Raw genomic sequence first — 25,973 nt, forward strand, 5'->3', positions numbered from 1 at the left:
TTTAACGAATTATAACTCGTTGAATTGAAACACACACCGACACTGTTTTTTCCTTCTTTTTAATAAAATAACAATTCCAATACACCGGATGTAACGAAAAATAAAAATGACATTGATACCCATATTTTCTCAGGTGAAATAAAAATAAAAAAATGATTAGTTATCAGTCACTTTGACATTAGGCTGTGATTTTCATTTATGCAATAACACTCCATACTTTTAAATAAATTTACTTTTTTTTCAGTCAAATTTTCCACTGTTTTACATCTTGTTTGGGCCAGAAGGACTCTTAAAAAAAAAAAAAAGAAAACAGTAAAACATATCTTGATGTAATGAAGATGTCAGGGAAGGTCTGAAAAGGTTTTGCGTGAAGGTGGACCAGCATCCTTCTGCTCCTGCTCCTTTCCCATTCCTTCAAACATTAGAATCCTTAGCAGCAGAAGAAGAGACACTTGTCATTACTTCACATTTTCAATCATACACTATGTACTTTCTGAAGTTTCTTTCATGAGATGCCAGAAAAAGTGCTGTGAAAGGGAAAATTGTCATTACTTCAAAATTTTTGTAATGAAATGTAAGCACTGGTTTACACAAGCCAATGAAAACACAATCCTTTAATTTTAGCACACTGCTGGTCAGCTGCTGAACAATACTTTCACATACTTATGGAAACACAAAAAACATGGTTAGTGATAGTTTGGAAACTAAAGAAAATCCGCTTTTAACTTAAAGTGTTTTGGTTAGGGGAAAGAGTTAGGGTTAGTTGACACTTTAAAAAACAACAGCCATGCAATCATATTGTACAGCTAGCTTTTAAAGCAATGTGTTTGTACAATGGATTTCTTTGCTCAGAGCTTACATGAAAATCCACCAGCCCATTCCTAGTCTCATTATATAGCAAAACACAAAACCGTTGTTATTTTTTATTTCAGAGACAGACATTCTTGAACATTCTCAAAAGCTCTAAAAAACTTTGGAAAGTTTTGCTCTCCAGAGAAATATGTTCCTTATAACAAGAGGAACATATATGTGCATATATGTGCTTCTTGCGGAAGTAAATGTTTCTGTTTATTTTAAACAAGTGTGGGTTTATGTTTACTGGCACCACATATAGAAATGTGGTGCCACATATAATTGTAGAATCAGATACCCTTTTAGTTTCGCATTAACCTAAATATACTCACAGCTTCAGAATTGCATTTCGTTTCCCCAGCATCATATTCAGGAAGTCGTGGTAGCTGATTGTGTCCTTCGATGGGCCTCCAGCTACCTCTGACATCATCTTTTTCAGCTCTAAGTGAGTTTTAGCCAGTCCAAGTTTTTCCAGCATACGTTTTAACCCCATCATATCTGCAATGTTGTTTGTGCATATATAAGAAATAAATTTGACAAGTTTAAGTGGCCTGTGGAAACACTGTTAAAAATGAGTGAGTGAGCAAGTTGAAATTTCTCACGGTAGCTAAAAATACTTTTGATATGTAGAAGTCTGGTGCACATTTACCTATGTCTCCTTTGTCGTTGAGATCAAACTCCATGTATTTCTCTACAAGAAAGACATGGAAGTGTTTCACAGTACATTATACCAGAAATTAGAATGCAAATAAAAACATTTATTACTCTAAGTAACTCACTTTTAAACATTTCAAGCTTTGTTGCCAGATCTTCCTCATCTGCATACTTTGAATCGGAGAGAAACGCCTGAGAAGGGGAACAGTTCATTTGCTTGGTCAAACCAAAAAGCTTAATTACTTTACCCAAATATGACAATTATTCCAGCTCACCTCATTTATGGAGTTAAGTTTTTCCTCCTGGTGAGACTTAAGAAGCCCATAAGCTTTACCTCCTGTTAAAAACAAAGCAGTCATCAGCAAATCATTTTCTGGATTGCGAGAAGAAAAACAAACCATATCAATTTTAAATTGCAAGCTTTTTTCAACTGAATGGGCTTTAAAATATAAGCTTTAGCAGAGAAATGCAAGCATACCTTGAGCATTGTTATCCATTTGTGTGAACTGTGCTGGGAAACTAACACAATGACTGTTTTTAAACGCTGTGGCTGTAAATTGTGTCTGAAGAGGAAGTGAGATCTGGGTGAAGTTCCCGTGTGATATTTAAGATAGCAGAGAGCTAAGGTCAAATTTATGATGCAAAAATTAGAATTCCCACTTGCCCCATCTTTTCCACATAAAGGGGATGAAAACTTGTGCCATTTGTGCCTTTTTCATGTTACTGCAGCATACTGCCCACAGTGTGCTCAGCGTTATGTTTCACTTCTGTACAATGCGATGAATAACCTTGTATATATTCACTGTTTTCAGGAAGCAAGGCTGAAACATGGGTGTTTGTTATTAGTCAACAAAGAGACAACTCAGATACCTAAAAGGAAGGCGTAACCCAGGAATTTAAAGTTTTTGCAGTTAATCTAAAAACTTTAATAATACACAGGCATAAATACATAGAATGATCAAATATCAATAAAGTTTGATTGAGTCAATTTATTTGAAATGTATGCTGGAACATGACATTTCTTTACTAAAAGCATTTTTTACCCAGCATAATTTCTGTGAAACTGAACATGGTTTGTAATTAGCATTATAAAATAATCTTGAAAGACAATCCTGCAAAGATAAGCCGGGATAAACATTAGATGGAAGGATGGATGATGTGATAGTTCATTCAGATGCATTCTACAAGTTAATCATGATATTTTCATAATTAACTTGTAGAAATGTGGTGCCACATATAATTGTAGAAATTATATGTTGCCAGCATTTAGTTTTGCCAGACAATGGCGCTCTTGCTCAATTGAAAATAGGGAAACAGTCTTATGTTTGTTTTATTTTAGTTTCAAGATGACACTTCAGGTTATACACAGGAACTGAGAATATTCTATCTTAAAACGAAAGGTACAAAAGCTAATGCTTGCGTGACATTGCTGCATTACTCAGAAAATGGCTCACTTGTATTTTCAGGTTTGCCTTTTAGTGTTTGTCTTAAAAGTTCCTCCCAAATGCAGAGGTGAGTTTCCTGTTGGTCTTTCTTATTGGATTAAATCAGCCATTATTCTATTTCAATACATATTTCATGTCTGTTTTGTAGATTTACACATATCAGTAATTCACTACATACAGTAATTTTATTTAATGTCAGACTGACTATGTTAGAATCTGACTCCGCAGGTGATGACATTGCAGGTTTTAAAGATGAAGACGTGATTCTGTCATGTCTAAACTTCAACATCACGGGTCAAAGGAGTTGCTATAGAATCAGACTGGTGAACAACACAGATTCCTACAAATCGTCAGTTATATTTGAGTATCCAAAGAAATCCCAGGATGCCAAACGTGTGAATTTGCAAGCAAACGAGAAAGGACAAACGTGTGTTTTTTTGAAAACCTTGCAAATTTCAGATGAAGGGAAATACAACTTTGAAATTTGGGAAGGATGGGACAACATTAATGTCATCCGCATAAACTTAAAAGTGAAAGGTAGGGTCTTAATTTTTTTTTTAATTATTATAATTTTAAAGATTAATTTATACAATTTGCACAGTAGATCACATGCTCCTTCATAATCTTTTTTAGAATGCAGAAACCTTAAGTCACAGGTGGCAAAGCCTGGCCAGAACGTGAGTCTTAACTGCTCAGTGGATGCAGAAATGGCCCCTTCAAATGTCACATGGGCGAAGATGAAAGGGATCCAGCCTGTACCTGTTGATTTGACGAGGGTTGAAATGAAGGGTACATCCCTGACAATCAAGTCTGTGTCCGCCAGTGACACTGGTTGGTACAAGTGTGTTTATACACTCAGTCAAAGTCGACGCTGCTCAGAGATCAATCTACTTCTGGGTCATCAAGGTCTGATCTTAAACAGATCTCTTCAGTATTATCTCCAATAATTTTATATATTAGGTAACTGTTACTATTGCATCGCTTTTTTGTTTGATTAAGCAGATGTGTCCACGGCGACCATGATTCCAAGATCTGCATTTACAGAAACTCGCCAAGGTGTGTTTTATGTTTAATTTTTTTATATACACTATAACAGCGGTCTCTTTTTATTGAGATGTTCAAATGGCTTCATCTTTATGTCTTTGCCAGCCTCTCCTTACATTGCTTCGGAAACCAACGAGATGGAAGGAAGTGAAACCTCGACTCTTGTTGTAGTCCTGACCATCACCTCAATTTTCACACTTGCAGCATTTACAGGAGTGTTTATTTACAAGAGATACAAAACTCTCAGGAACTCTCCAGGTGGGCTCTCTTTCTCTCTCTCTGTTTTGTATGGTTTTAAGGTTTTAAGGTTGATTTCTATTGTACAGCGCTTTGTGATTTTATGTCTATAAAAAGGGCTTTATAAATAAACTTCACTTACTTACTCTCTTTCCCTCTTTTTGTTCCTCTTTCTCCATGTAAATATGTGTATATAAATGCATATGTATATTGTATATGTATATAGATATGTATCATTTTTGCCTTTTCCCTTTTCTTCAGTTTGCTTTAGAGAGTCTGCAGACATTTATGAGAACGTGAGTCTTCCATGTTCACCAGGTGAGAGTAAAATTATGATCTTGGTGCCACTTTTCTTTAATCGGATATCTAAACTGTACCTCATTATTCCTATTTTCTTGCCTTAAAACTAAAGAGTCATTTTTCATCTTTTAAATGAGAATGTTTATGTAACACACAGATACTACAAATCGAGTCAACAGCTTGTATTCATTCCCAGAGGAGAATGTATAAGGATTCACCTGTAAGTATATTACATTGATGACTCTAATGCTTCAGTATTGAGTATTCATACAAATATTCAAATATTCCCATTTTTGTTGCAGTTCAAAACTAGAACTTTTCTGGCTACTCATGGAGAATACTGAAGATCTACTCCCTCAAAAAAATAAAATAAAATAAAAATAAAACCAGCCTGCCTGGCATCAGGAAAAACACCACATTCAGCAACACAGAACCACTTAAATCCTGCCCCCTCTATTGCTTTGACCTTCAGCATATTGTTGTCACCATGTCTAAATGCCTAAATGCAGTGAGGTGCTACAATGTAATTAGCTGATTCATTATGTGCACTAACACAAGAGCGCTGGAGTGGCTAACAAAGTTTCCAGTCAGTTTACTTCAAATTTTCTTAATTTTTCCAAGTGAAATGTGTGCTACATTGTTGTCTTTCAATAGGCTTTATTTCATCCAAAGCATGCATGTGATCTTCTCTTGTGCATTTTATTTCGCAAATCTTGTTTTCTGTGTTGGCAAATAAAACTATTTCAGCATTTAAGTGAAAACAGAGGAGTGTTTATTTTACTTTAGTTGACAGGTTGTAATAAATTGTAGAAACCATCATCAGTGGTGGCAACTTCTCTTTTCAGCTGTCCCGGTTGCTGTACTTCCTCATCCTGAACCACATCATAAACATGATTCTGGTAAAAAGAACACTGACATTAACATTCTGAGATATATCAGAACAACACAAATCAAATGGGATTGTTGATGTATATAATTATTTCTTTTTACCATTGAAATGTCTGAAAGTTCATCAGCTGCAGAAAGAGAGAAGATGTCAGTTGTGACATTTAGTAGATGATCAAAAAGTGAAACTTTAGATGACGGGTTCCTCTACCAGATTCAGTACTCAAATCCTTATTGCGCTTCGTCTTCCAGTGAATAAAACTTCCTCCTGCTGCTGCACATAATAAAACGCCAAGAGGGAGACATAGCCATGCCAGAGTCTGCAGAGCTGAAGAGAATGTAGTCTTATTCCTCTTTTGTTTCTGCTTAAACAAAATTGCATACACAGAAAAGTAATCCTGCATACTTACATTTAACAGAGCTCAAACTTTTTGATGCCATCTTTGAACCTTCTCTGTACACAGAGCAGGTTATTGCATCAGAGCTAACTGGCCAAACTGGGAGAAGAAGCTCATTGATCAATGTGTTGTTAACATGAAATAGTCTGCCTTGCCATCGCTCTTGGTTGCTTCCAGACCAAGTTAGATTGAAGTTTTCTTCACATATTTCAGCACAAGTAAGCACACAGATCAAAGAGAGATTTCCTTTTAATGGCTGTGTATTTGCTGCAACTGTAACATAGAAAAAAAAGTGTCAAAAGACTCTCGAAGTTTGAATTTCTTTTCGATTATTTTTCTCACTTACCATGGAGGGTGTGAACCCTTATTCTGTGCAACACTCTTTGCTCATCAGAGGAGCCCATACACTGGTAATCACCAGCATCCATAGGAGTCAGTTTGCTGATTACTAAGGATGAGTCTTTGATCACATGAGATGTATTTGTTTGGCCATTTTCAGGTACCAGATCACTGAGCATTTTGTTATTCAGTGTCCACTCTATTCTGTCTCCAAGTCTGAGAGAGGAAGTGTTTCTACATAGGAGTGACACTGACTCACCAACAGCAGTGAACACTTCCTCCAGCCCATCTACAGGAAAGAGAGCAAAGCTAAACCTTTGCACATACAAAACCACAGTTTGAATTTCTTATTACAGAGTATTACCTCTTACTGTTGTCCTGTAACTACCAGAGGCTTCAACCTCACCATTTTGCATTATTTGGCATTTCCATATTCTGTGATGGTCGGTCAGTTTCCTGGTAATGATGAGCTTTGACAAGCCGACAGATGGATTTTCAAATCTAAATCTATTACCAGTTATTGGAACATCATCCTCAGTTGTCCAGTTGATATGTATGTCTTTGTCAGTTTTACAGCTGTCAAAACCAGTAGATTTACTCAAGGAACAATGAAGTTCTATGGTGCCCTCTGCTGGAGATGTTTTCTCTGTAACTGTTGAATAAAAAACAAAATTACTCTTTCTTTTCATAGTCACTTTAAGAATTTTATAAACAGTAGTCCTACTTACTGTCAAGAAACTGAAGGGAAACACTTGAATTTAGCGCTCCACTTTCACAAGTATACAACTTGGCATCGTCACGCTGCATCTGAGGGATCTCCAGTGAGCAATCCTTCAGCAGATGATACTTGTTTTCCTTTAAATGTGTCACTTTTCCAGCTGTAACCACCTCATCTTTATTCCATAACCAGTTCTTGACTGTCCAGTTTACTGAAGAGCAGGATCCAATAGAAGGTAAACCACATTTCAAGGTAACTCTGTCTCCTGGTGTAGCAAACTGCAGCACATAATCTGTTTGTAATAATAAAGAATGCATTTAAGCAAAAAATGTACACAAGTCTTTGATCATTATTTTTCAAAGCAGGTATTTAAGTATCTGTGGTAATCCAACCTATATTCACTTGCAAAGTGATTCCCAGTGATTCTGTTTCTATGTTGGATAATTAACAAGCAAATCAAGATTAAAGAACTGAAAACCAGACTACACTGATTGACCATTAAGAGGCTTTTCAATGCAATCCATGGCAGAATATAGAGAGAGCACCCAGGACATGGTACTGTATTGGATGCTTTTTCTCCTTACACACATTTTAAAATGTATGAGGTATGGTACATTACCTCACAAATTTTAAGGTAAATAATTACTCAAATACTCAATACAACCTAGGTGAGCTGATTATATATAGTAGAAGTGTTGTATCTACCTGATGAATCAAGTGCCTGTGATGTCCATAAAGGAGATATAAAATATAATCCAATCAAAGGCTGGAAATTCATTCTTCTTTTATAGACTCTTGTGTAAATGCTTCACAAATATGACCAAGTTCTGTAACGGCAACAATTTCTTAAAATACCTCTTAAGGAAGTATTTTTGACACCACATGACAGGATGTTACTTCAATGCAAAACTGAATGTGTTACATAAAAAATCGTCTTCTGGGTTGTATTCGTCGATCCGCAAATGCCTGTAATATGTTCTTCTGCTTCAAATGTCTCAGTAAATGTAACTTTTACTTTCAGCTTAATCTTTTCCATCTCTCAAGTGGATGCTAGGCATGTTGACAAATATTTGTTTTAGAGTTGGTTTCAGACATTTTATTGCAATATTAGCAAAGATGTGTGTGTGTGTGTGTGTGTGTGCTTTTTTCTTTTTTCATCATTCATGGATGAGACCAGTTCAGTCTACTCTGTAAGATAAAAACTGAGCTCAAGCCACATGAGAAATTATTTGATAAACTCAACCCAGTGTGATGTTCCACACATTAGTGGTTCAGGTTTAAGTTCTTCTCTAAAGGTTCTGATCTTATAGAAATCTGGTCTGATTCTCAAATGAAAGGCAAATAAACAGTGCACCTCAGCCAAACATCATTCACTCTCCAGGCAGATTAAGGGTCACAATTGTTCATAAATTTCATCCAACATGCCTCCTCTGACTGGATATGTACTAAAGTTTCAGATTGACCTAGCTGGAGTCTCTGATGAATCTGACAAGGAATCTGAGGAAGCAGATGCAGATTAAGGAGACTGACAAGGAGTCCATCTAACCCCAAAGACTTGAAGCCCATCACTAAATCAAAATCGTCATAATATTGTAAACCAGCAAAAAACAGTTCAGAAATTATTCAAATAGTATGATTGAGGTCATACTTTGCTCCTGTGATTGTTAAGGGTATTAATAGTTTTAAATAAAATGGTAATACAAATTATTCAAAAAGAAGTGAACTAGATTTTTGCTCAATTCATATACATTTGGCTTTTTATTATATTTTGATATATGTTGTCTTATTTCCAAAAATACACAAACATATTGCTCTGAATATTCAGAAGCAAAGCCAGGAACAGCACGACTGCAGAAGTTTACATTTATGCTGGAAACGTGAATAAGTAGCTAAAAGGTGACAGCTTACATGACAGAAACAAAGATGTGGTATTGAAAAATAAAACATTGTAAAATCAAACACTGACAATTTGGCTCAACCACTGAGCCACGTGATTGATGGTCCAGAATCATAATTTTAGGCCTTAAAATGTAGAGACAGTTAATGTCAGCCAGGTGAGCTTAAGCTTTTGCAAAAATGCAAAAATATGTTTTGCATTACAAAACATATTTAACATTTTGTCTTGCTAAAATAAGTAAGAATAAAAAAGTATTTAATAACAGCATATGAATTAACACAAAACATTATGTATTTTCTTTTGGCATTATGACTTTAAAAACTGTAGAACATCAGCAGTGAGTGCTTCTCTGTAAATTTGTCTTCTGTTTCTTGTGATTCTTCTTCCTTGATGTGTTTCCTCATGGCTCTAAGAAGAAGCAAACTGATGTGAGCACATTTGAACATTCCTACATGATTTTCAAGGTCTTCCAGTTTTGACACACTGTTTATTAGCAACATAAAATATGGAAACGACAATCAAGTTTAATCTTATTTTTTAGAACAAATGAAAGCTTGGTCAAACAGTTCATAATTTGGCAATACCTGCATTATTGCAGTGTTTCCACTTCATGTAGATGCTAAATCCAACTGCAGCTAGACCTACTATAAGGCCAAGACGAAGGGTTAAACTCCAGGAGACCTGCAGAGCTGAAGAGATTAAAGTCTTGTCATTTTTGGTATTCTTATATTTTCTGTACAATTTTTATAGCTGTGACCCTACATACTTACATTTAGCAGAGCTCAAACTTTTTGATGCCATCTTTGAACCTTCTCTGTACACAGAGCAGGTTATTGCATCAGAGCTAACTGGCCAAACTGGGAGAAGAAGCTCATTGATCAATGTGTTTTAACATGAAATAGTCTGCCTTGCCATCGCTCTTGGTTGCTTCCAGACCAAGTTAGATTGAAGTTTTCTTCACATATTTCAGCACAAGTAAGCACACAGATCAAAGAGAGATTTCCTTTTACTGGCTGTGTATTTGCTGCAACTGTAACATAGAAAAAATGTCAGAAGAAACTTTTATACAGCTCTCAAAGTGAGAATTTCTTTTCAATTATTTTTCTCACTTACCATGGAGGGTGTGAACCCTTATTCTGTGCAACACTCTTTGCTCATCAGAGGAGCCCATACACTGGTAATCACCAGCATCCATAGGAGTCAGTTTGCTGATTACTAAGGATGAGTCTTTGATCACATGAGATGTATTTGTTTGGCCATTTTCAGGTACCAGATCACTGAGCATTTTGATATTCAGTGTCCACTCTATTCTGTCTCCAAGTCTGAGAGAGGAAGTGTTTCTACATAGGAGTGACACTGACTCACCAACAGCAGTGAACACTTCCTCCAGCCCATCTACAGGAAAGAGAGCAAAGCTAAACCTTTGCACATACAAAACCACAGTTTGACTTTCTTATTACAGAGTATTACCTCTTACTGTTGTCCTGTAACTACCAGAGGCTTCAACCTCACCATTTTGCATTATTTGGCATTTCCATATTCTGTGATGGTCGGTCAGTTTCCTGGTAATGATGAGCTTTGACAAGCAGACAGATGGATTTTCAAATCTAAATCTATTACCAGTTATTGGAACATCATCCTCAGTTGTCCAGTTGATATGTATGTCTTTGTCAGTTTTACAGCTGTCAAAACCAGTAGATTTACTCAAGGAACAATGAAGTTCTATGGTGCCCGCTGCTGGGGATTTTATCTCTATAAGTGTTGAATAAAAAAACAAATTACTCTTTCTTTTAATGGTCACTTTAAGAATTTTATAAACAGTAGTCCTACTTACTGTCAAGAAACCGAAGGGAAACACTTGAATTTAGCGCTCCACTTTCACAAGTGTACAACTTGGCATCGTCACGCTGCATCTGAGGGATCTCCAGTGAGCAATCCTTCAGCAGATGATACTTGTTTTCCTTTAAATGTGTCACTTTTCCAGCTGTAACCACCTCATCTGTATTCCATAACCACCCCTCGACTGTCCAGTTTACTGAAGAGCAGGATCCAATAGAAGGTAAACCACATTCCAAGGTAACTCTGTCTCCTGGAGTAGCAAACTGCAGCACATAATCTGTTTGTAATAATAAAGAATGCATTTAAGCAAAAAATGTACACAAGTCTTGAGCATTTTTTTCCAAAGCAAGTATTTAAGTATCTGTGGTAATCCAACCTATATTCCCTTGCAAAGTGATTCCCAGTGATTCTGTTTCTATGTTGGATAATTAACAAGCAAATCAAGATTAAAGAACTGAAAACCAGACTACACTGATTGACCATTAAGAGGCTTTTCAATGCAATCCATGGCTGAATACAGAGAGAGCACCCAGGACATGGTACTGTATTGGATGCTTTTTCTCCTTACACACATTTTAAAATGTATGAGATAAGGTACATTACCTCACAAATTTTAAGATAAATAATTACTCAAATACTCAATACAACCTAGGGGAGCTGATTATATATAGTAGAAGTGTTGTACCTACCTGATGAATAAAGTGCCTGTAATGTCCATAAAGGAGATATTAAATATAATCCAATCAAAGGCTGGAAATTCATTCTTCTTTTATAGACTCTTGTGTAAATGCTTCACAAATATGACCAAGTTCTGTAAGGGCAACAATTTCTTAAAATACCTCTTCAGGAAGTATTTTTGACACCACATGACAGGATGTTACTTTAATGCAAGTCGGAGGCCGTTTCACTGATGAATCATGGAGCTCTTTTATACTCTGTAGGCGTACAACACATCTACTCTGTCCTGTATTCAAGATGTTTGAGTTCATTTATTGAAATTAATTTTTTCTTCTCTGGAAAGTTGTCTCCTGTGTATTTTGGTTCCTCTTCCTCCATGACTTCATAGTTTTCAGAGAAACACATTTTAACATATCTGCTCGATTTAAATGCTTCACCACATACTAGCTGCATCAAAATATGAAAGCAAATCAGTCATTTAATATCATAACAAACTGAAAGGTCAAGATAAATAATCGTAATTACGCCCCTCTCATAATGTTATTTAAAACTGACAGCTTAGTGTAGTAGTTCTATTAGAGGTAATGCCTGCACTATATCTTTGTTTCCACTTCACGTATGTGCCTATAATAGGTGCAGCTGCACCTATTATAAGGCCAAGACGAATGAATTTATATTTCAGTGTATCACCTCTTACTTTTGTCCTATAACTGGCAGAGGCTTTAAGGTCACCATTTTGGGTTATTTGACATTTCCATATCAGTTTCTTGGTAATGATGAGTTTTGTAAAGCAAACAGATGAACTTTTTACCAGTTATTGAAGCATCATGCCCATTTCGGTTTTCCTTTTGATATGCCTGTGTTATTTTTGTAGGGAACAAATCCTATACATGTATTGAGGGAACACATAAGTTCATAAGTGTCCTCTGCTGGAGTGGGGTTCTCCACAACTGTTAAATTAAAAATAGCTAAATTTATTTTATTTTCTCCTTTATTATTCACTTTCAGACTTTTCTAAAACCCATCCACAATCATAATTCAAAGAGATACCAGACTCAACAGACATGTTCTCTGTAAGTTTGTAAAATAATATATAGTGGTGCACTTACTGTGTACAAGTAATGGTTGGTTTTTACTCTACTAAAACATATGTAAAATTTGGTTATAATTTTGGTTCATTTGAACCATATTTTTGAGCTATTGATTTAACAAAAATCTTCAACATAAACAAAACTTAATATTCAAGCATAAATAGCTGTCCCTCTTGCGTAAATATAAGCTCAACCATTTTGAGTAAATTTGGTCATATTATTTGACCAAATTTAGATTTGTTTCCCATGTTCTTATAAATATTCCTACTTACTTTATTCAACCTGATGACATTTAGTGACCAAATCCAGAAAAATATGAATCATTTTCTTAAAGTATGACTTCACCTTCTTCATCTTTGTGAGATTTAACCCATATAACTCTTTTCAGCTATTGGAGTAAAAATGAAGACGCAAAAGGTAAGCGAGATGCATGTACAGTGTTTATCCACTTGGTGGTGCCATAATTGTTTCACAATTAGAGTCTTCTGTACATAATCAGATACAGATGGATCCATGTGCTTTGTTACACAAAGGTTAAATCCAGACATTTTTGCTGCTCTGTTCTTTCCAGAAGTTAGATCCACATGTTGAATTTGTTAAGGAACCTCTTCTGACTCAAATACAGCAAAAGGAAAACATTTACAGCAATGAAACTTGTCCACACTACTACCCAAGGACTAGTTCAAGGCCTAGGACATGCAACAACTTTGTAGGCCTTGATCTTCAGCACAACACTGGCGACCCCCCTGAGGTCAGGCAGGGAGCATTCATTCTGAGGAAGGACAAACTGGAAATCTCTCAGCAAGTAAGCAGTGAACAGAAAGAGTTCAATTTTGGCAACAGACTCCCCCAGGCAGAGCCGAGCACCCCCTCCAAAAGGCATCAGGAAGCGTGCGGAGCCGCCGCCTCCCTCCTGAAAGCGCTCTAAAAGCAAAAATAACAGATTCAAAATAAAAGCTGCTGAGCCAGCTCAGGCAGAACACTGTAGCTGGGGAAATAAAGCTTTACCAGGTTTGAAGCTGTACGGCTCGGACCAAACTGCCGGATCGTGATGCGCTCCAAAAAGATTAGGAATGATGATGGTGTTCTTCGGGATGAAATAACCTGCGATGCTGCACATGAGTTTAAAATCAGAGTCAAATTACAAGTAAAATACAGCAGGAAAAGTAATGCATGCGTTTGCGTATTGCGTTTCCAAAAAGTGACATGCATTGATACATTAACACATTGACAAAGAAATTAAAATGAATGACTTAAATAAATATTTTATTGCAGCAGCAAAACCAGTGAAATCGAATTTAGAAAATATGTAATCTTTATGTAATTCAGTCAAGTTGTTAAATTTACCTTAAGAAAGTATTACTGAAATTTCTACCAATATCAATAAAGATGAGCCCACTAGCTGTTTTTCCAAATGGGAAAGACGTTTCATTCAGGTTAAATGAGTATTAATTGTCAAAATTTCAGAAGAAACCTGGTTCATCAGCCACTTTTTAATCTGTCATCCCCTCTGTATAAATGTTAGAATACTAAATAGCCTCTATTCAAATATCTAAAGAAAATTTGTGAAATTTTAACTCATTATGAGTCCAAATTATGAACAAATGCATTGAGTCACTATCACATTATATCATTGTAGGTGAGCTAACCTGCTGTCCCTAATGGCTCTGTGTGGGACGGCCAAAGGAGCCACCGGTCTGAGTCTGAGCATCTCACTGATAAGAGAGGACAACACAGGAAGTCTGTGTCTGTCACTGTATTTAGGATACCGCCCCTCTAAAACTCTGCACAGCTCCTCATATACGCTGGTCTGCACCTAAACCATTAAAAATAAGACATGAGACACAGACACAACCTGTAAGATGTGTAAATGCTATTAAGAATGTTTCATAATCAAAGTTTCCTATGCCTCTGGTCTGTGCAGCAGGAAGGCCACGGTCCAGTTGAGCCAAGCTGCCGTAGTCTCTGTTCCACCAATGAGGAGATCCACAGTCGCCATGTGGACATGAATATCAGTCAGGAGCTGGAGATGAGAATATGTCTACAGTTTGTTTGCAGATTCAATTCTGCTAACTTAAAATTTTTGGTTTTCTATAAATATCTCCTTTTTAATATTTTCTGGCATTTAATAAATGTATATACCTCTCCATTTTCTGTGTTTGGAAGTTTGTCAAGGCCTTGGAGGAGGAATCCTGTTATAGTATCCTCATTTATTTTGTTTTGTGCCTGCAAAAAGAATGTAGAAGGACAAAAATAATAAAAACATAACACTTAAACAGACTTAGATGATGTATCCAAGTCTATTAATTGAGATTAACCTTTGAGATTTAGATATTGTCCGTGTTTTTTGGTCATTTTCCCTCTTTGCCATTTTGTACTTTTGCAATGTTGATATTGTCTAACTTTTTATGGAACAACAACAACAAAAAAATAATTTCAATACAATCACATTCCAGTTGATAACAGTTTATCAAAGTTCACCAAGTTCACTTGACTTTGAATGCTGACTTCAAGCATTCAGTGTTATTTGATATAAGCAAGTTGGATTTACAGCAATCCCTCATACTGAACATACATGCAGCTATGGTGGAGAGGAAAATCTACCCTTGTTATGTGTGGACACATAAATGTTTTTGTGTGATTGCATGTGTGATCCATGGGTTTGTGTTTATCATTATTTTATTCTATTTTATTGTTTTCCATCTAGCTAAAGTTACCCTATTTATTTATGTGTCATTCGTGACTATTATGTAAAGAAAATGTACTATTGGTTATTATTGTCTGTGATTCAGTCTGCCTATTATTTAAGTTCGCTAACCTACCTACCTGCCGTCACTGTACGTATTGTGCTGCTGTTTCTGTGTGTTGGCTCTTGCATTTGTTCATGATTAATGATAATTACTTCAGCCTATAATCAAACATTTATTTTCCTTTTATATGTAGTTATCTAAAAGTGTCATGGTTGCGAGGTACACCCCTAAATTGGTCCTATAGATGTTGGATCAGAAGGTACATAGCCCTGCATGGACATGTGAAATGAAAAGGTTTGTGACAAAACTGCATGAAACTTTGGATTGAAAAGGATTATGAACCAGTAAAAGGGTGTCAGTTACAAAACATACACATGCTTCTTCTGTTTTTGAAATTTACCAACCTTATAAGTGTTAAGATGCTGTTTTATGATGGCGTCCCTCCTGACCACCTCTCTGAGAAGACGATCAAACACGGGATTTGGTAATTTCTTTAAGAGAGAAAATAATAAATGAATTTATGAATGAAAAGTGCTTTTATAACCTTCTGACCATCAGTCATGATGTTAAATATTTACTGACTCTCAGCAGTGGAAAGGAGTCCAGGGCTGAAATCCACGAGGAGCCCCACAGGGCAACAATCTTGTTCAGGCAGCTGTGCAGCTCCTGCAGCTCTGGTGATGTCTTATCATACTATAAAAGAAGGGCACACACTGTGCTCTAAGGTAAAATAGACTATGTGACCATCTTTTTTCAATCCTTGGCACTAAAAACAACTATTCAAACAGAAACTTTGCTCTCTCCCCAACACAAACAAACAACCAATTTCAGCTCTGGCACAATCACAGGTGTTCATTGAAGCACATTTTATAAGCTGTCTTCAGAACCCAAGAGCTTAAAATAAACAGGAGACCCACTTCTTTTCCGAAAGCTAAAGTGGTGATGACGTTACTGGCTGCCACAGTAAAATCTTCTGAGAGGTCAACAGCACTCTCTTGATAGTCCATCAGAACCTGAAAGATAAACAGGCTATGCTTTATCAGGTTGTGCAACATTGGAAATTCCCCTGCATTTAGTTAAATCTCACTGGACCTGTCCTTGTTTTCTGTACCTTTCTCAAATGCAAGGCCTGTTTCTCAATCACCCCATGTAAAGACTGCTGGCAGCAGCGCTGCAAGGCACTATGGACGAGACGCCGGTGTACCCTCCACTCCTCGGTGTAATCTCCTAGAGAGATGTTACGCCCTCCTCCTGATACACTGTCTCCTGTTTCAAGTATGAAGAAAATATCAGGGAATATTAGTGACTACAATTCTTTAGTTAAACTCAGCTATATAATTTTTTATACAGAGTGGAGAATTTGGAACAAAAAAAAAAACTCCTTTATTTTCCTCATTTTCATTTATTTTGACCAATAAACTAAAGTTTATTGGTCAACTGCTACAGCTAATAAAAGGAATACTTGTGCTTTTTTAACAAAACGAAAACATTAAAAACTAAAGCTTTACGTTGACTTCTTCAGTGGTGTTCAAGTAGAAACAGGATTTAAGTATTCTACTACAGCTACAGCTAATAAAAGGAATAAACATAACAGAACAAAAAGAGAATAAATAATTAAAGGAGGGTACACAATACTTAATAGATAAAGAAGATGATTGATTAGAACACTGTACCCCAGCATATTATTGGAAAGTTTAGTAGAAGAAAAAAACATTTGTGAAAAAAATCACCAACAAGAGCAACCACAGTCTTGATAGGATTTGGAAGCAAAGACAATTTATAAGTTTGGATGTTCATAGGGTGTGGACTGCAGCTGGAGCCATCACACACATATCTTTACATCACATGAGCGTTGCACTCCTTGAATTAATTCACTCCTAAATCTGGGACAACACCAGATACATCTTATCTTGGCAAAAGCCTTCACTTTCTCTTTTCAGATAAAACACAATTTTTCATTGAACTAAAAGTTTAAAAAGCCATGTGTTTTTGCTGGTCTTTATTCAAGTTCAACCCGGCTACCTACATTTTAAAGCACTTTATAACTACTTTTGCTGACAAGAGATGCTGATTTTATCTTCTAGATGCAGCTACCTACACTGTGTAAAATCCTTGTTCTTAATGGGCCAGAAAAATGGTTCAAATTAACAGAAAGCAAAAGAAAAAGTGACCCTGTGTGTGAAAAGTCTAATTTTCCATTTTGAGCTGAATTACAGAAAAAGCAGCATTTCAATTACTTTCTGATTCATTGAGATACTATATGTCTGTCAAGAAAACTGAAGAATATCTTGCCTGTGTAGGACACTGGTCGCCCTGCAAAATCGGACCATTTCTTCACCAGTGCTTCTCTGATGACTTCACAACTGTTGAGCACCACCATGGCTTAACAAACAGAGTAAAAATGAAAGGTTACACTTACATGTCTATCCGATACAGAAAAACTATGTGACCCTTATGTTAACAATTACTTGTGTTTCCACATTTTAAGCGGTAGATGCTTCCGTAGCGTTGGCCCAGATTGGTCAGGTGAATCGGTAAGTGATCGTGTGTCAGTTCCATCATGTTGCCAATAAGAAAGCGACTCGGGGGGCCGGGGAGAGAAGGTTTTGAAGGACTATGAACAAACTCGTACAGATGCTGAAAAAGTCCAATTTTTACTCCTGTCAAATTTTAGAAGAGGAAAAAGGTAAGGTTGAATCATTAACCCAACATGCTATTCACACAGTAAATAGCGTTTCCCAGCATACTTACTTTTTTTATCCCTTCCTTGCGAATGAGTGTTTCGTTTACTGGTAATCAGTGCCAAAAAGAGCAATGCAAGAAAAATGAATGCTCCAACACTGACCAGTGATATCTCTACTCCCATTTTGTCTTCTCTCACACATCCCCTACTTTAAGAAGCAGACCAGTACATTACACTACTCTTTTATACTTTGATAAGCTGGTAGTGTTTGCACTCGAATCAAGGATAGCTAAATATTTTTTTTTAGGTCAACATATCTAATCATGTGATGACCTCAGCAGACATAACAAGAGATAACCTGATAAACTCAGTCAGGACGTGTTGAAGGGTATTAAAACACACCTTTGTCTACATGTCAGTCAGGCTTATGCTTTTCTTTGTGCTGTGCACTTTTTCTGGAAAATAGCTCTGGTTTAAAAAAAAAAAGTGCGAAAAATGACATGCGAGACCCACTGAAGCAATATTTATTCCAATTGACAGTGCATAATAATACAGTAATAGTGGGATTAATGTGTGTGGAGCACAGAGATTTATTAGAGGTAAAACATAAAATCATATTCAAGCAAAAGGTTTCCTTAGTATTTAGATGTAATGAGCTCCTCATCAACTCTCTCCTTTTATTTTCCATAAGAATAGCTAAAAAAAAAAAAACATTGTTCAAACTAAACCAAATACACTGATTGATCCAGTAGTATCTGAAAAAAATCCTACATGGAATTTATTGTGGGAATAGACATGCAGATGCAGATATGTACAAATCTTGGAGCTTGAAGCATCTTTAGCCATGAGTTGCAGGGGAGAACCGAGACGGTCTGAACTTCATCTCAGAGAAGGGAATGGACGAGTCTTTGCCTTTCCAATCTATCCAGACTATTCCCTATAAACAGAAACAAACATAAAATCACTGAAATGTGGTCTATGTGCAGTCCCATAGTATTTGAAAATTGTGAAGAAAGTTGGTTACCTGATTATTGCTGTTTGTGCCATAAAGGCCGTTGAGGTTGACTTTATAGCAGTTTTTGTACCACCAGCCTCCCACATAAGCCTTAGCACAGTGGATCCCCTGAGGGTCTGGGTTCTTGTCTCGAGTTGAGAATGGGCGGCCATTATGGTACTTCATTGAGTCACCTAGCAGAAAAAAAAGCATCGAAATTAGGATCCATTTGATAACAAAAACTAAATTGTTACAGTTTATTTTCTGAAGTTGTTTTTAAACTTCCAAGGACAGTATCCTAGCCTGTAACTTACAATAAACATGGACAATACAACAAAACCCACAAACATAAGGTTACAGCATTTTTAGGTGCAATAAATAAATAATAATAATAAATGCAAAAATAATGCAAAAAACATAATTTTTTTAAACAACTTTTCATGTGTTTCTTGAGAGATTTTATATTCCTAAACAGACTTTGGACAAAGACTTTTGTTTTGCTTAATAATTTATTAAACTTAAAAAAACATAATCTATATCACAAAAAGGAAAAAAAAAATAACTTGGAAGTTTAAGGTTGGAATGTTTGCCTATTCTTGGAATTTTAAAGTTTTTAACCCTAGCATGTTTAGCTTTCACGCATGCATTTTAATTTTGAAAAATAAATAAATAAATAAATCATAGAGCTGTTTACTAATCATCTTTCTTTTCCTTTAAAATGCACCTGCTGTTCCTGTGTATCCAGATACAGTAAGAGTATAGTTTCTCCCTTCTGAAGCAACAGAAAAGTTGGTGTAATGAGCGTAAGCTGTGTCATTTCCAGATTGCAAATCCACTCTCAAGCTCACAGGGCCGATACTGGTCAGGTTGTGAAGGAGCTCATTACCTGGCCAAAGACAGGAAAAAAAAACATTAAGTTGTAAAGGTGAACAAAGCATAATTATTTTCTTTTAAAATGCAACAACTTGATCTGGATAATCAAATGAGCAATAATGTCCAACAATACCCAGCCAGAACTCTTCACTCAGGTTTCCAAAGCCTGCTTTATATTCACTCCAGGTTCTGTAGAAATCAGTTTTTCCATTCATCCTTCTCTGGAAAACCTATAAAACAGACAAATTGATTTTGCATCCTGTTTCACCACCTGGCTTAGCAAATGTCTTTGCAGTTTCATGTACCGTCCAGCCGCCTCCATCTGTTTCCATGTCACAATAAACTCTCACTGCTCGCCCCTCTTTCCCTTGTGGGTAGATGGTCACTTCCCCTGACTCCAGAGCTCCATTTAACAATTCTTGTGAGCATTCAGTAGGGAAAGGGAAGCGCAATTTTCCTGGCAGGCAAAGAAACGTGTGCCTTTGAGTATTATGAATATTTAGCTCTAACTAATCTAAATTGTGAGAAAAAAATAATAATTACCGGTGATAAACTGTGACGTGACAAGTGATGTATACTTTCCATTTTTCTCTCCTTGTACCACAACAGAATAGGATGATGAAGGAATCAGGCCAGTCAGTTTATACTCTGTGACGGGTGGCTCCAGGATGACTTCCTAACACAGAAAGTTGTGTTTCTGTAGAACCTTAATTTGGTCAAAATGGCCCAATTAAAAGAGGATAATCTCTCACCTTTGCCTCCTCTTTTGCCATCTGATAGATCACTCTGTAGCTGTGAAAAACAACAGAAGTCCTCCAGGCAATCACTGCAGACCTGCCACCAATTTCACTGGCCTTAACCACTAGAAAATAGACAAAGTGCATAAGTTTAAGTTTAAGAAGGTAAAACTCTAAAGTCTTCAGTTATTCCTACTCTACTCACCATTTGCTGTTGTAAATGAAGTAGATATTCCCATACTCTGGAGATTGTTCTTTTGGGTCCGCACTTTGACCTTATACAGAGTTCCTCTCTGTAAGCCTTTCAGCTGGTACTGTGCTGAATTTCCTGACAGCATCACTGTTACTGTAACATTTGGAGCTGTACTCAAAAAAAAAAAAAGAAAAGAAAACATTAATTGATGGATTAATCAATTCTATGCTTACACTTATTTTTACTGTCAGTTCAAACTTACTCTTGGAGGACCCGTAGCTAACAATGAAACGATCTACTTTCCCCAGGCTGGGTGTCCAACGCAGCATAGCTGTGTTATCTGTCACATTGATGACTTGGAGATGTGTTGGAGGAGCAGGTACTATGAAGGAAACAATAGCAGCATATTAATCCAGTACACTTGTACACCAAGTGCACTGGATGAACTTCTTTAACAATACCTGTAGTGATAACTGAAGTGAGTTCATCACTCTGAGCTCTTCCTTTGGTTGTGGTGACACTGATAATGTAGGATGATCCAGCAGACAATGTAGACAGAACAACACTGGATTGGTGAGAGTCCACAGACACAAACTGGCTTTTCCCTGACAACATGAACACACGCATTGTATTACATTTACCTCCCTTTCAAGTCAGTAGCCAATATTCCAGGGTTTCTGTCTATACATACTGACTTTGTTCTTTTGTTTTAATCAATATCTTTGTCTATAAAGTTGGTTTGACTAACCTGTTGCAATGTTGATGTAAGTTACTCTAAAGCCTGTAAATATTGTGTTTGGTTTGGTCCAAGAAACAGTCAGAGAGGACTCTGTAACATTACTAAAAACCAGTTCTGTGGGTTTCTCAGGACCTGGGAATAAAAACAAGTAGTTTTATTCATTGTTCTTTACTTCTTAGCAAAAGCTATTTTGAGAGTGTTGAAACCATTTGGAAATATGTTTCTGGTATTTCATATCTCACCTGTGGTTGCTGTAACTCTGTGAATCTTGGATCTTCTGTCTGCTGTAGAGCCAAATACATGGACCACGTAACGTGTGTTTGCCTTGAGATTACTGAACTTGAAGGATCTTGCGCTGCCAGGCACCACTCTTGAGATCCTCTTAGTTTCAGTTTTACTTCTGGATTCAACACTTCTACCAGAGGAGATAGTTGTGTTGGTGCTCTGACTGTGGACTTCAGTTGATGTTGTCGTGCCAGACATCCAGTCTCTTTCAACAATCTCCTCTCCAAGCCCCTCATTCTCGTCAGTGTCACTGTCCATGCGAAGCTCTCTTCTGATTACAGTGAAATTCTTGAACATACGTTGTGGCGCTAACCATGTGATAGTGAAGGTTGAGGTGGAGATATTCACAACCTTCACTGATCCTAAACCTCCAAGTCTTTTGTTATTGATTGTTGTATTGTTCTCTTGAGCTTTGTTGTCCTTTGTTGATGGACTTGTTGAAATTCGGTTTGTGCCAGTGGATGTCTTTTCTTGATTCTTGTTTGTGTCGGACTGCTCAACAGACTTGTTTTTGTTGTCATTCTTGATTTTCGTGGGCTTGGTTTTATTCTCACTACTCAATGTTACATTTGATTGTGGATCATCTTGGGGTGGTAATTTCCTTGGTCTTTCTTTCTTTGTGACTTGTGGATTTGTTGTTGGAGGAAGCTTTTTGATCTCTGTTTTTTCTTCACTGACCTCTTTTTCATTGTCATTCATAGATTCAGTGGTTGTATCTGAACTCTTCTTATCGTCTTGTGAACAGAAAAAGTTTAAAGTTAGTTAGAGGTGGAGTAAAATAAACTTTGGAAACATAGCAAATGTATTCTTACCTTTAAAGCACTCGGCATCTTTTGCACACTTACTGCAGTCAGGACTTGTCAATCCTTTATGGCAAATGCATTTCCCCTTCTCACATTTCCCCTTGCCACTACAGTCATTTGGGCAATTTGCAGAACATGGACCTGGTTGGCAAAAAGAAGGAGCACAATTATTAAATCCAGTCTGCATTGTCTCATGTTAGATTTAAAATACTGGTAAGGCATAGCTACATTTATCCTTTAGAAGGGACATCTCTCTTTCCAGCCGGGTCAGGCGTCCTTTCAGAGCAGCTATCTCAGCTTCACATCCCCCTGTACAACCATCAGGTAGCAAGTTGATGCTATGTGTCATCACCAGTGGAGCACCAGGCTTTAACGTCAGCTCCTGTTCCTTTGTGTGGCTCCAGTCACCATTGAAACTGATGACCACTTTAAGGGGTAGTGAAGGACCAACACTGTCTTTGCTGACTGCCTGGGTTAGAGGAGTCTGAGTAACAGTAGTGGTGCCCATTTCTTTATCTTTATTGAAACCCCCAACTCTTTCACCAGGCTTGTCTTTGGCCTTCTCGTTATTGATCTGATGATGGATACCCCCAACTGATTGTCCAGACTCTTTATGCTTATTTTTAGTAATTTTAGTGTCATTGGTAGGTAAAGGCAGAGTGTTTGAAGCAGACGTATCTTTAGACTTTTTATCACCACCAGTTGGAGAATTATCAAAAGTTGTCTGATTAGAAGATACTGGGAGTTTGACTTTTGTAGATTTACTGATGGTAGATAAAGATGGAGTGCCCTGAGTTAATTTGTCTTTGGACTTCTCATCACTTTTAGGGATGTGTATTTGAGCAATGGTCTGGTTACCAGAGGCTGTTGTCTTGCCTTGAGAAGTTTTGCCACCACTGGCAGGTAAAGATGGAACATTTGAAGTTAACTTGTCTTTGGACTTCTCATCACCGGTGGTGAGGGGAATATCAAAAACAGTCTGGTTACTAGTTGCAGCCCTGTCTTTGGTGGGCTTACTCCCAAAGGAAGACACAGAAGGAACATTGTGATTGGACTTGTCCTCAGCATTCTTCTCATTACTGCTTAGAGGAGATTTTGATGATGTAGTTTGATTGTGAGATTGTTGAGATTTGTTTCTGCTGGTTTTCAAAGTACTATCTGAGAAAAGCTTTGTGATAGTTGACTGGTCTTGGTGAACTCCAGTAGGCTCAGACTTGATTTTGTTGGCTTTTTCTTCACTAAGTGACAGCAGCTTTACTGAAGCTGTCTGGTTGACTTTGTGTTTGTCTCTGTTGGTGTCAGTGGCTTTAGGAGCCTTTGCTGGTGATGGTGGAGTGGTTTGAACCACTGCAACACTGAGTTTGCTTTTGGTGGTTGTTGCAGCATTGGGTGCTGATTTTTGGTTGGAGCCTGCAGTGGGTAAAATTGTCACAGTGACAACGTTTGGCTTAAGAGTGGGGTTCAAACTCTGTTTAGAAGGGGCAGCAGTGGTTTTTGGTTTTGAAAAGGTTAAAACAGCATTGGCTTTGGTCACATTGCTTCCTGCGGCATCTCTTTTGTCAGGGGCCGTGGTTTGAAAGGAGGAGAATGGGGTTAGAAGTAAGAGAAGTCCGAGGATAATTAACATATTGCAGGGGATGCTGTGCAGGGATGTTGTATAACTTTTGGAAAACTGTTATACAAACAAATAATGTATTCCCTCAATACTTCTTAAGAGATGCTGTTGGAGGTGACTTTGGCAGGTCTCTCCTACAGATAAAAAAGGAAAATCATTGTTATTACAGATCTATATGTTTTTTAATGTGTTTAGGTTGCTAGCATACTTTTTTTGATCATATGAGTATTTCTGGTCCTTGTTCACTCCAGATACACGGAGTTCCCATTTACACTCTTCAGATAAGGTATTTTTACATCAGTTATATTTATGACAAGTGTATTTGTTGGATAGTGCTTTGCTATGAAACACTGAAGTTGTGCAGCTGTAGACATCTTCTTTAAAAGTCTTTACCTTCTTTAAACAGACTGTAAGTTGGACAAAGTTTAATAAGCAGAAGAAAATATGTCATTGGATAGAAGTTGATTTATCTTATATTAATGTTACACTGAGTAATATCTATGCAAAAATCAAAAAAGATCAAATTTGGATTTGACATAAAATCCTCCAAACTAACAAATTTTGCATGCAATAATCATATATGCACATTTATATAGTTAAAACAGAATTTTCTGACTTAGATATTACAAAGACAACTCTGATTTGTTATGCTTGCCAAACAAAGTTTTTAAATTATCAGGAAGAAGCAAGATTTGAGTGGAAAATCCAGAGTTAGTGAGAGTACTTTGTGATAGTAACAAAGCATCTCTGTACTGAACTGTGAGACAAGGTATACCTTTCAAGGTACAGAAGGCTGCACAAACCACTGAAGCCAAAACTCTAAAAAACCCACAAATGTCCAATTGCTGTTATAAATGTATGAAAAAACAAACTAGAGAACCAAGAACACTTGTGTGCCTTTATTTTTTTAAGCACTATAACCTAACATTTTACTTGTTGCAGCATCCTGCACACTTTTAACCTGCAGACATACACAATCTGCATATATTTTACATTTCATCATCAAAAGCATTATATGTAAATCACAACAAATAAGAAATTCACACAAAACAAGTTAAATTCCCATGAATACTGCAACACAATATAGAATATGGACATTGTCATGCCTACCTTTGGAGCACAAGCTACATATTATTACTTCAAAAAGAGTCCAGTTATCTCTTTGTAATAATTATGGAGAAGAAAACCTACCTGACTGATGAATGGGTTGTTTGCTTTATGTTTCTGACTCCATCTGAGCAAAAGCAACTCTGGCAAACGGGATCTGATCTGAGAGGAAAGATTTGGAAAAAGCACTCCCAATATAAAGGAGGTGAGTGATGAAGACTGGCCCTGCTAACACCTCCTACACCTTCCTATTACAAACACACCTCTACCACGCCTACTGGTCCCTCAACGGTTGACCACGGGGAAAAATATTTGTGTTGGACTTCCAAAAAAACTGAGACTTTTACACTCACTCAAACATTAAATGTTCTATTTTAATTTTCTGTGAAAATAATTAATATTTGAATTAACATTTTTGCTGACATCTACTCTAATCTAATTTCTTGTACATCATGTTTTATTTACTAAAATAAAAAGCATTGCAAAGCTAGGCTTTAAGTTTGATTTGAACATGTTCTGCAAGTGTCCTGACTTGTTTCAGCTGCAGCTGCCATAAGCACACACTGTAAATGCATGATTCAGCTGGAATACAAAGCCCAACACTGTAAGTATGCAGCGCTGACTCTAGGATACAGAAACCCCCCAGATATATGAATCGGCTGTTTGTTGAAGGTAATGAGATGTAACTGTGCGTGAGTTATGCTAGCAACCGACTATCCACAAGATGTTAGGAAGCCTCTGTGCCAGTATTGCATCTCTAACCCGATGGCCACCCACCATCCCACCTTTTGTAAACCACATGAAGAAAACAGTATAA

The 25,973-nt window shown here is 36.9% G+C and overlaps 5 protein-coding genes and 1 long non-coding RNA gene across 7 annotated transcripts; 1 reads left to right on the top strand and 5 right to left on the bottom strand.

Moving 5' to 3' along the window:
* Positions 1-34: 34 nt before the first annotated feature.
* LOC129371554 (allograft inflammatory factor 1-like) lies at positions 35-2,077 on the bottom strand. The gene is made up of 6 exons (XM_055048184.1): positions 1,985-2,077; positions 1,782-1,843; positions 1,632-1,698; positions 1,502-1,543; positions 1,185-1,350; positions 35-429 (listed from the first exon to the last, which is right to left on the bottom strand). Exons 1-6 carry the CDS (start codon positions 2,001-2,003, stop codon positions 342-344), a joined length of 444 nt encoding a protein of 147 aa, XP_054904159.1. The 5' UTR covers positions 2,004-2,077; the 3' UTR covers positions 35-341.
* A 649-nt stretch (positions 2,078-2,726) lies between these two features.
* LOC129371318 (uncharacterized) lies at positions 2,727-5,286 on the top strand. 2 transcript variants are annotated; one of them, XM_055047872.1, is made up of 8 exons: positions 2,727-3,018; positions 3,165-3,488; positions 3,585-3,857; positions 3,954-4,007; positions 4,101-4,253; positions 4,494-4,550; positions 4,690-4,752; positions 4,835-5,286. In XM_055047872.1, the coding sequence occupies exons 1-7, from the start codon at positions 2,952-2,954 to the stop codon at positions 4,740-4,742; spliced, it is 981 nt and encodes a 326-aa protein (XP_054903847.1). In that variant the 5' UTR covers positions 2,727-2,951; the 3' UTR covers positions 4,743-4,752; positions 4,835-5,286. The 2 variants fall into 2 exon arrangements, with proteins under 2 accessions (XP_054903847.1, XP_054903848.1); XM_055047873.1 differs by having other exon boundaries at positions 2,730-3,018; positions 3,180-3,488.
* Positions 5,282-7,687, bottom strand: LOC129371317 (uncharacterized). The gene is made up of 8 exons (XM_055047871.1): positions 7,578-7,687; positions 6,883-7,164; positions 6,519-6,806; positions 6,162-6,443; positions 5,828-6,088; positions 5,629-5,745; positions 5,523-5,548; positions 5,282-5,428 (listed from the first exon to the last, which is right to left on the bottom strand). The coding sequence occupies exons 1-8, from the start codon at positions 7,648-7,650 to the stop codon at positions 5,315-5,317; spliced, it is 1,443 nt and encodes a 480-aa protein (XP_054903846.1). The 5' UTR covers positions 7,651-7,687; the 3' UTR covers positions 5,282-5,314.
* A 930-nt stretch (positions 7,688-8,617) lies between these two features.
* LOC129371423 (uncharacterized) lies at positions 8,618-10,502 on the bottom strand. The gene is made up of 5 exons (XR_008607146.1): positions 10,240-10,502; positions 9,883-10,164; positions 9,540-9,799; positions 9,354-9,458; positions 8,618-9,177 (listed from the first exon to the last, which is right to left on the bottom strand). It is a non-coding gene; the product is annotated as an uncharacterized LOC129371423 (long non-coding RNA).
* Positions 10,503-12,814: 2,312 nt separating this feature from the next.
* On the bottom strand, positions 12,815-18,010 carry LOC129371298 (steroid 21-hydroxylase). Its single transcript, XM_055047841.1, has 12 exons — positions 17,879-18,010; positions 17,596-17,787; positions 17,420-17,509; positions 16,239-16,393; positions 16,045-16,140; positions 15,710-15,820; positions 15,532-15,618; positions 14,520-14,603; positions 14,287-14,400; positions 14,027-14,193; positions 13,386-13,489; positions 12,815-13,301 (listed from the first exon to the last, which is right to left on the bottom strand). Exons 1-12 carry the CDS (start codon positions 17,991-17,993, stop codon positions 13,060-13,062), a joined length of 1,557 nt encoding a protein of 518 aa, XP_054903816.1. The 5' UTR covers positions 17,994-18,010; the 3' UTR covers positions 12,815-13,059.
* A 308-nt stretch (positions 18,011-18,318) lies between these two features.
* On the bottom strand, positions 18,319-25,336 carry tnxba (tenascin XBa). The gene is made up of 15 exons (XM_055047443.1): positions 25,241-25,336; positions 22,663-24,183; positions 22,444-22,575; positions 21,589-22,365; positions 21,356-21,478; positions 21,069-21,212; positions 20,870-20,989; positions 20,620-20,775; positions 20,430-20,539; positions 20,221-20,353; positions 19,983-20,134; positions 19,811-19,907; positions 19,529-19,690; positions 18,835-18,998; positions 18,319-18,747 (listed from the first exon to the last, which is right to left on the bottom strand). Exons 2-15 carry the CDS (start codon positions 24,059-24,061, stop codon positions 18,649-18,651), a joined length of 3,768 nt encoding a protein of 1,255 aa, XP_054903418.1. The 5' UTR covers positions 24,062-24,183; positions 25,241-25,336; the 3' UTR covers positions 18,319-18,648.
* Positions 25,337-25,973: the final 637 nt, after the last annotated feature.

This window comes from Poeciliopsis prolifica, unplaced genomic scaffold (assembly GCF_027474105.1).
Source record: "Poeciliopsis prolifica strain line A6 unplaced genomic scaffold, Auburn_PproV2 SCAFFOLD026, whole genome shotgun sequence".
NCBI classification, from domain to species: domain Eukaryota; kingdom Metazoa; phylum Chordata; class Actinopteri; order Cyprinodontiformes; family Poeciliidae; genus Poeciliopsis; species Poeciliopsis prolifica.

Bases quoted from the DNA above. Each gene is read 5' to 3' on its own strand.
- LOC129371554 (XM_055048184.1), bottom strand. The intron at 1,544-1,631 runs GTGAGTTACTTA...TCTTTCTTGTAG, and splicing joins AAAGCTTGAAATGTTTAAAA to AGAAATACATGGAGTTTGAT. The intron at 1,351-1,501 runs GTAAATGTGCAC...ACAACATTGCAG, and splicing joins CAACGACAAAGGAGACATAG to ATATGATGGGGTTAAAACGT.
- LOC129371318 (XM_055047872.1), top strand. From the start codon at position 2,952: ATGGCTCACTTGTATTTTCAGGTTTGCCTTTTAGTGTTTGTCTTAAAA. The intron at 3,019-3,164 runs GTGAGTTTCCTG...TGACTATGTTAG, and splicing joins AGTTCCTCCCAAATGCAGAG to AATCTGACTCCGCAGGTGAT. The intron at 4,008-4,100 runs GTGTGTTTTATG...TGTCTTTGCCAG, and splicing joins ATTTACAGAAACTCGCCAAG to CCTCTCCTTACATTGCTTCG.
- LOC129371317 (XM_055047871.1), bottom strand. From the start codon at position 7,650: ATGAATTTCCAGCCTTTGATTGGATTATATTTTATATCTCCTTTATGG. The intron at 7,165-7,577 runs GTAGATACAACA...TATTACAAACAG, and splicing joins ACAGGCACTTGATTCATCAG to ATTATGTGCTGCAGTTTGCT. The intron at 5,429-5,522 runs GTAAAAAGAAAT...TCTTTTTACCAG, and splicing joins AACTTTCAGACATTTCAATG to AATCATGTTTATGATGTGGT.
- LOC129371298 (XM_055047841.1), bottom strand. From the start codon at position 17,993: ATGGGAGTAGAGATATCACTGGTCAGTGTTGGAGCATTCATTTTTCTT. The intron at 14,604-15,531 runs GTTGGTAAATTT...TTCTTTTTGCAG, and splicing joins AGCATCTTAACACTTATAAG to GCACAAAACAAAATAAATGA. The intron at 13,490-14,026 runs GTTAGCTCACCT...ACTCATGTGCAG, and splicing joins AGAGCCATTAGGGACAGCAG to CATCGCAGGTTATTTCATCC.
- tnxba (XM_055047443.1), bottom strand. From the start codon at position 24,061: ATGTTAATTATCCTCGGACTTCTCTTACTTCTAACCCCATTCTCCTCC. The intron at 20,540-20,619 runs GTGAGTAGAGTA...TCTATTTTCTAG, and splicing joins TTCATTTACAACAGCAAATG to TGGTTAAGGCCAGTGAAATT. The intron at 20,354-20,429 runs GTGAGAGATTAT...TTTCTGTGTTAG, and splicing joins TGGCAAAAGAGGAGGCAAAG to GAAGTCATCCTGGAGCCACC.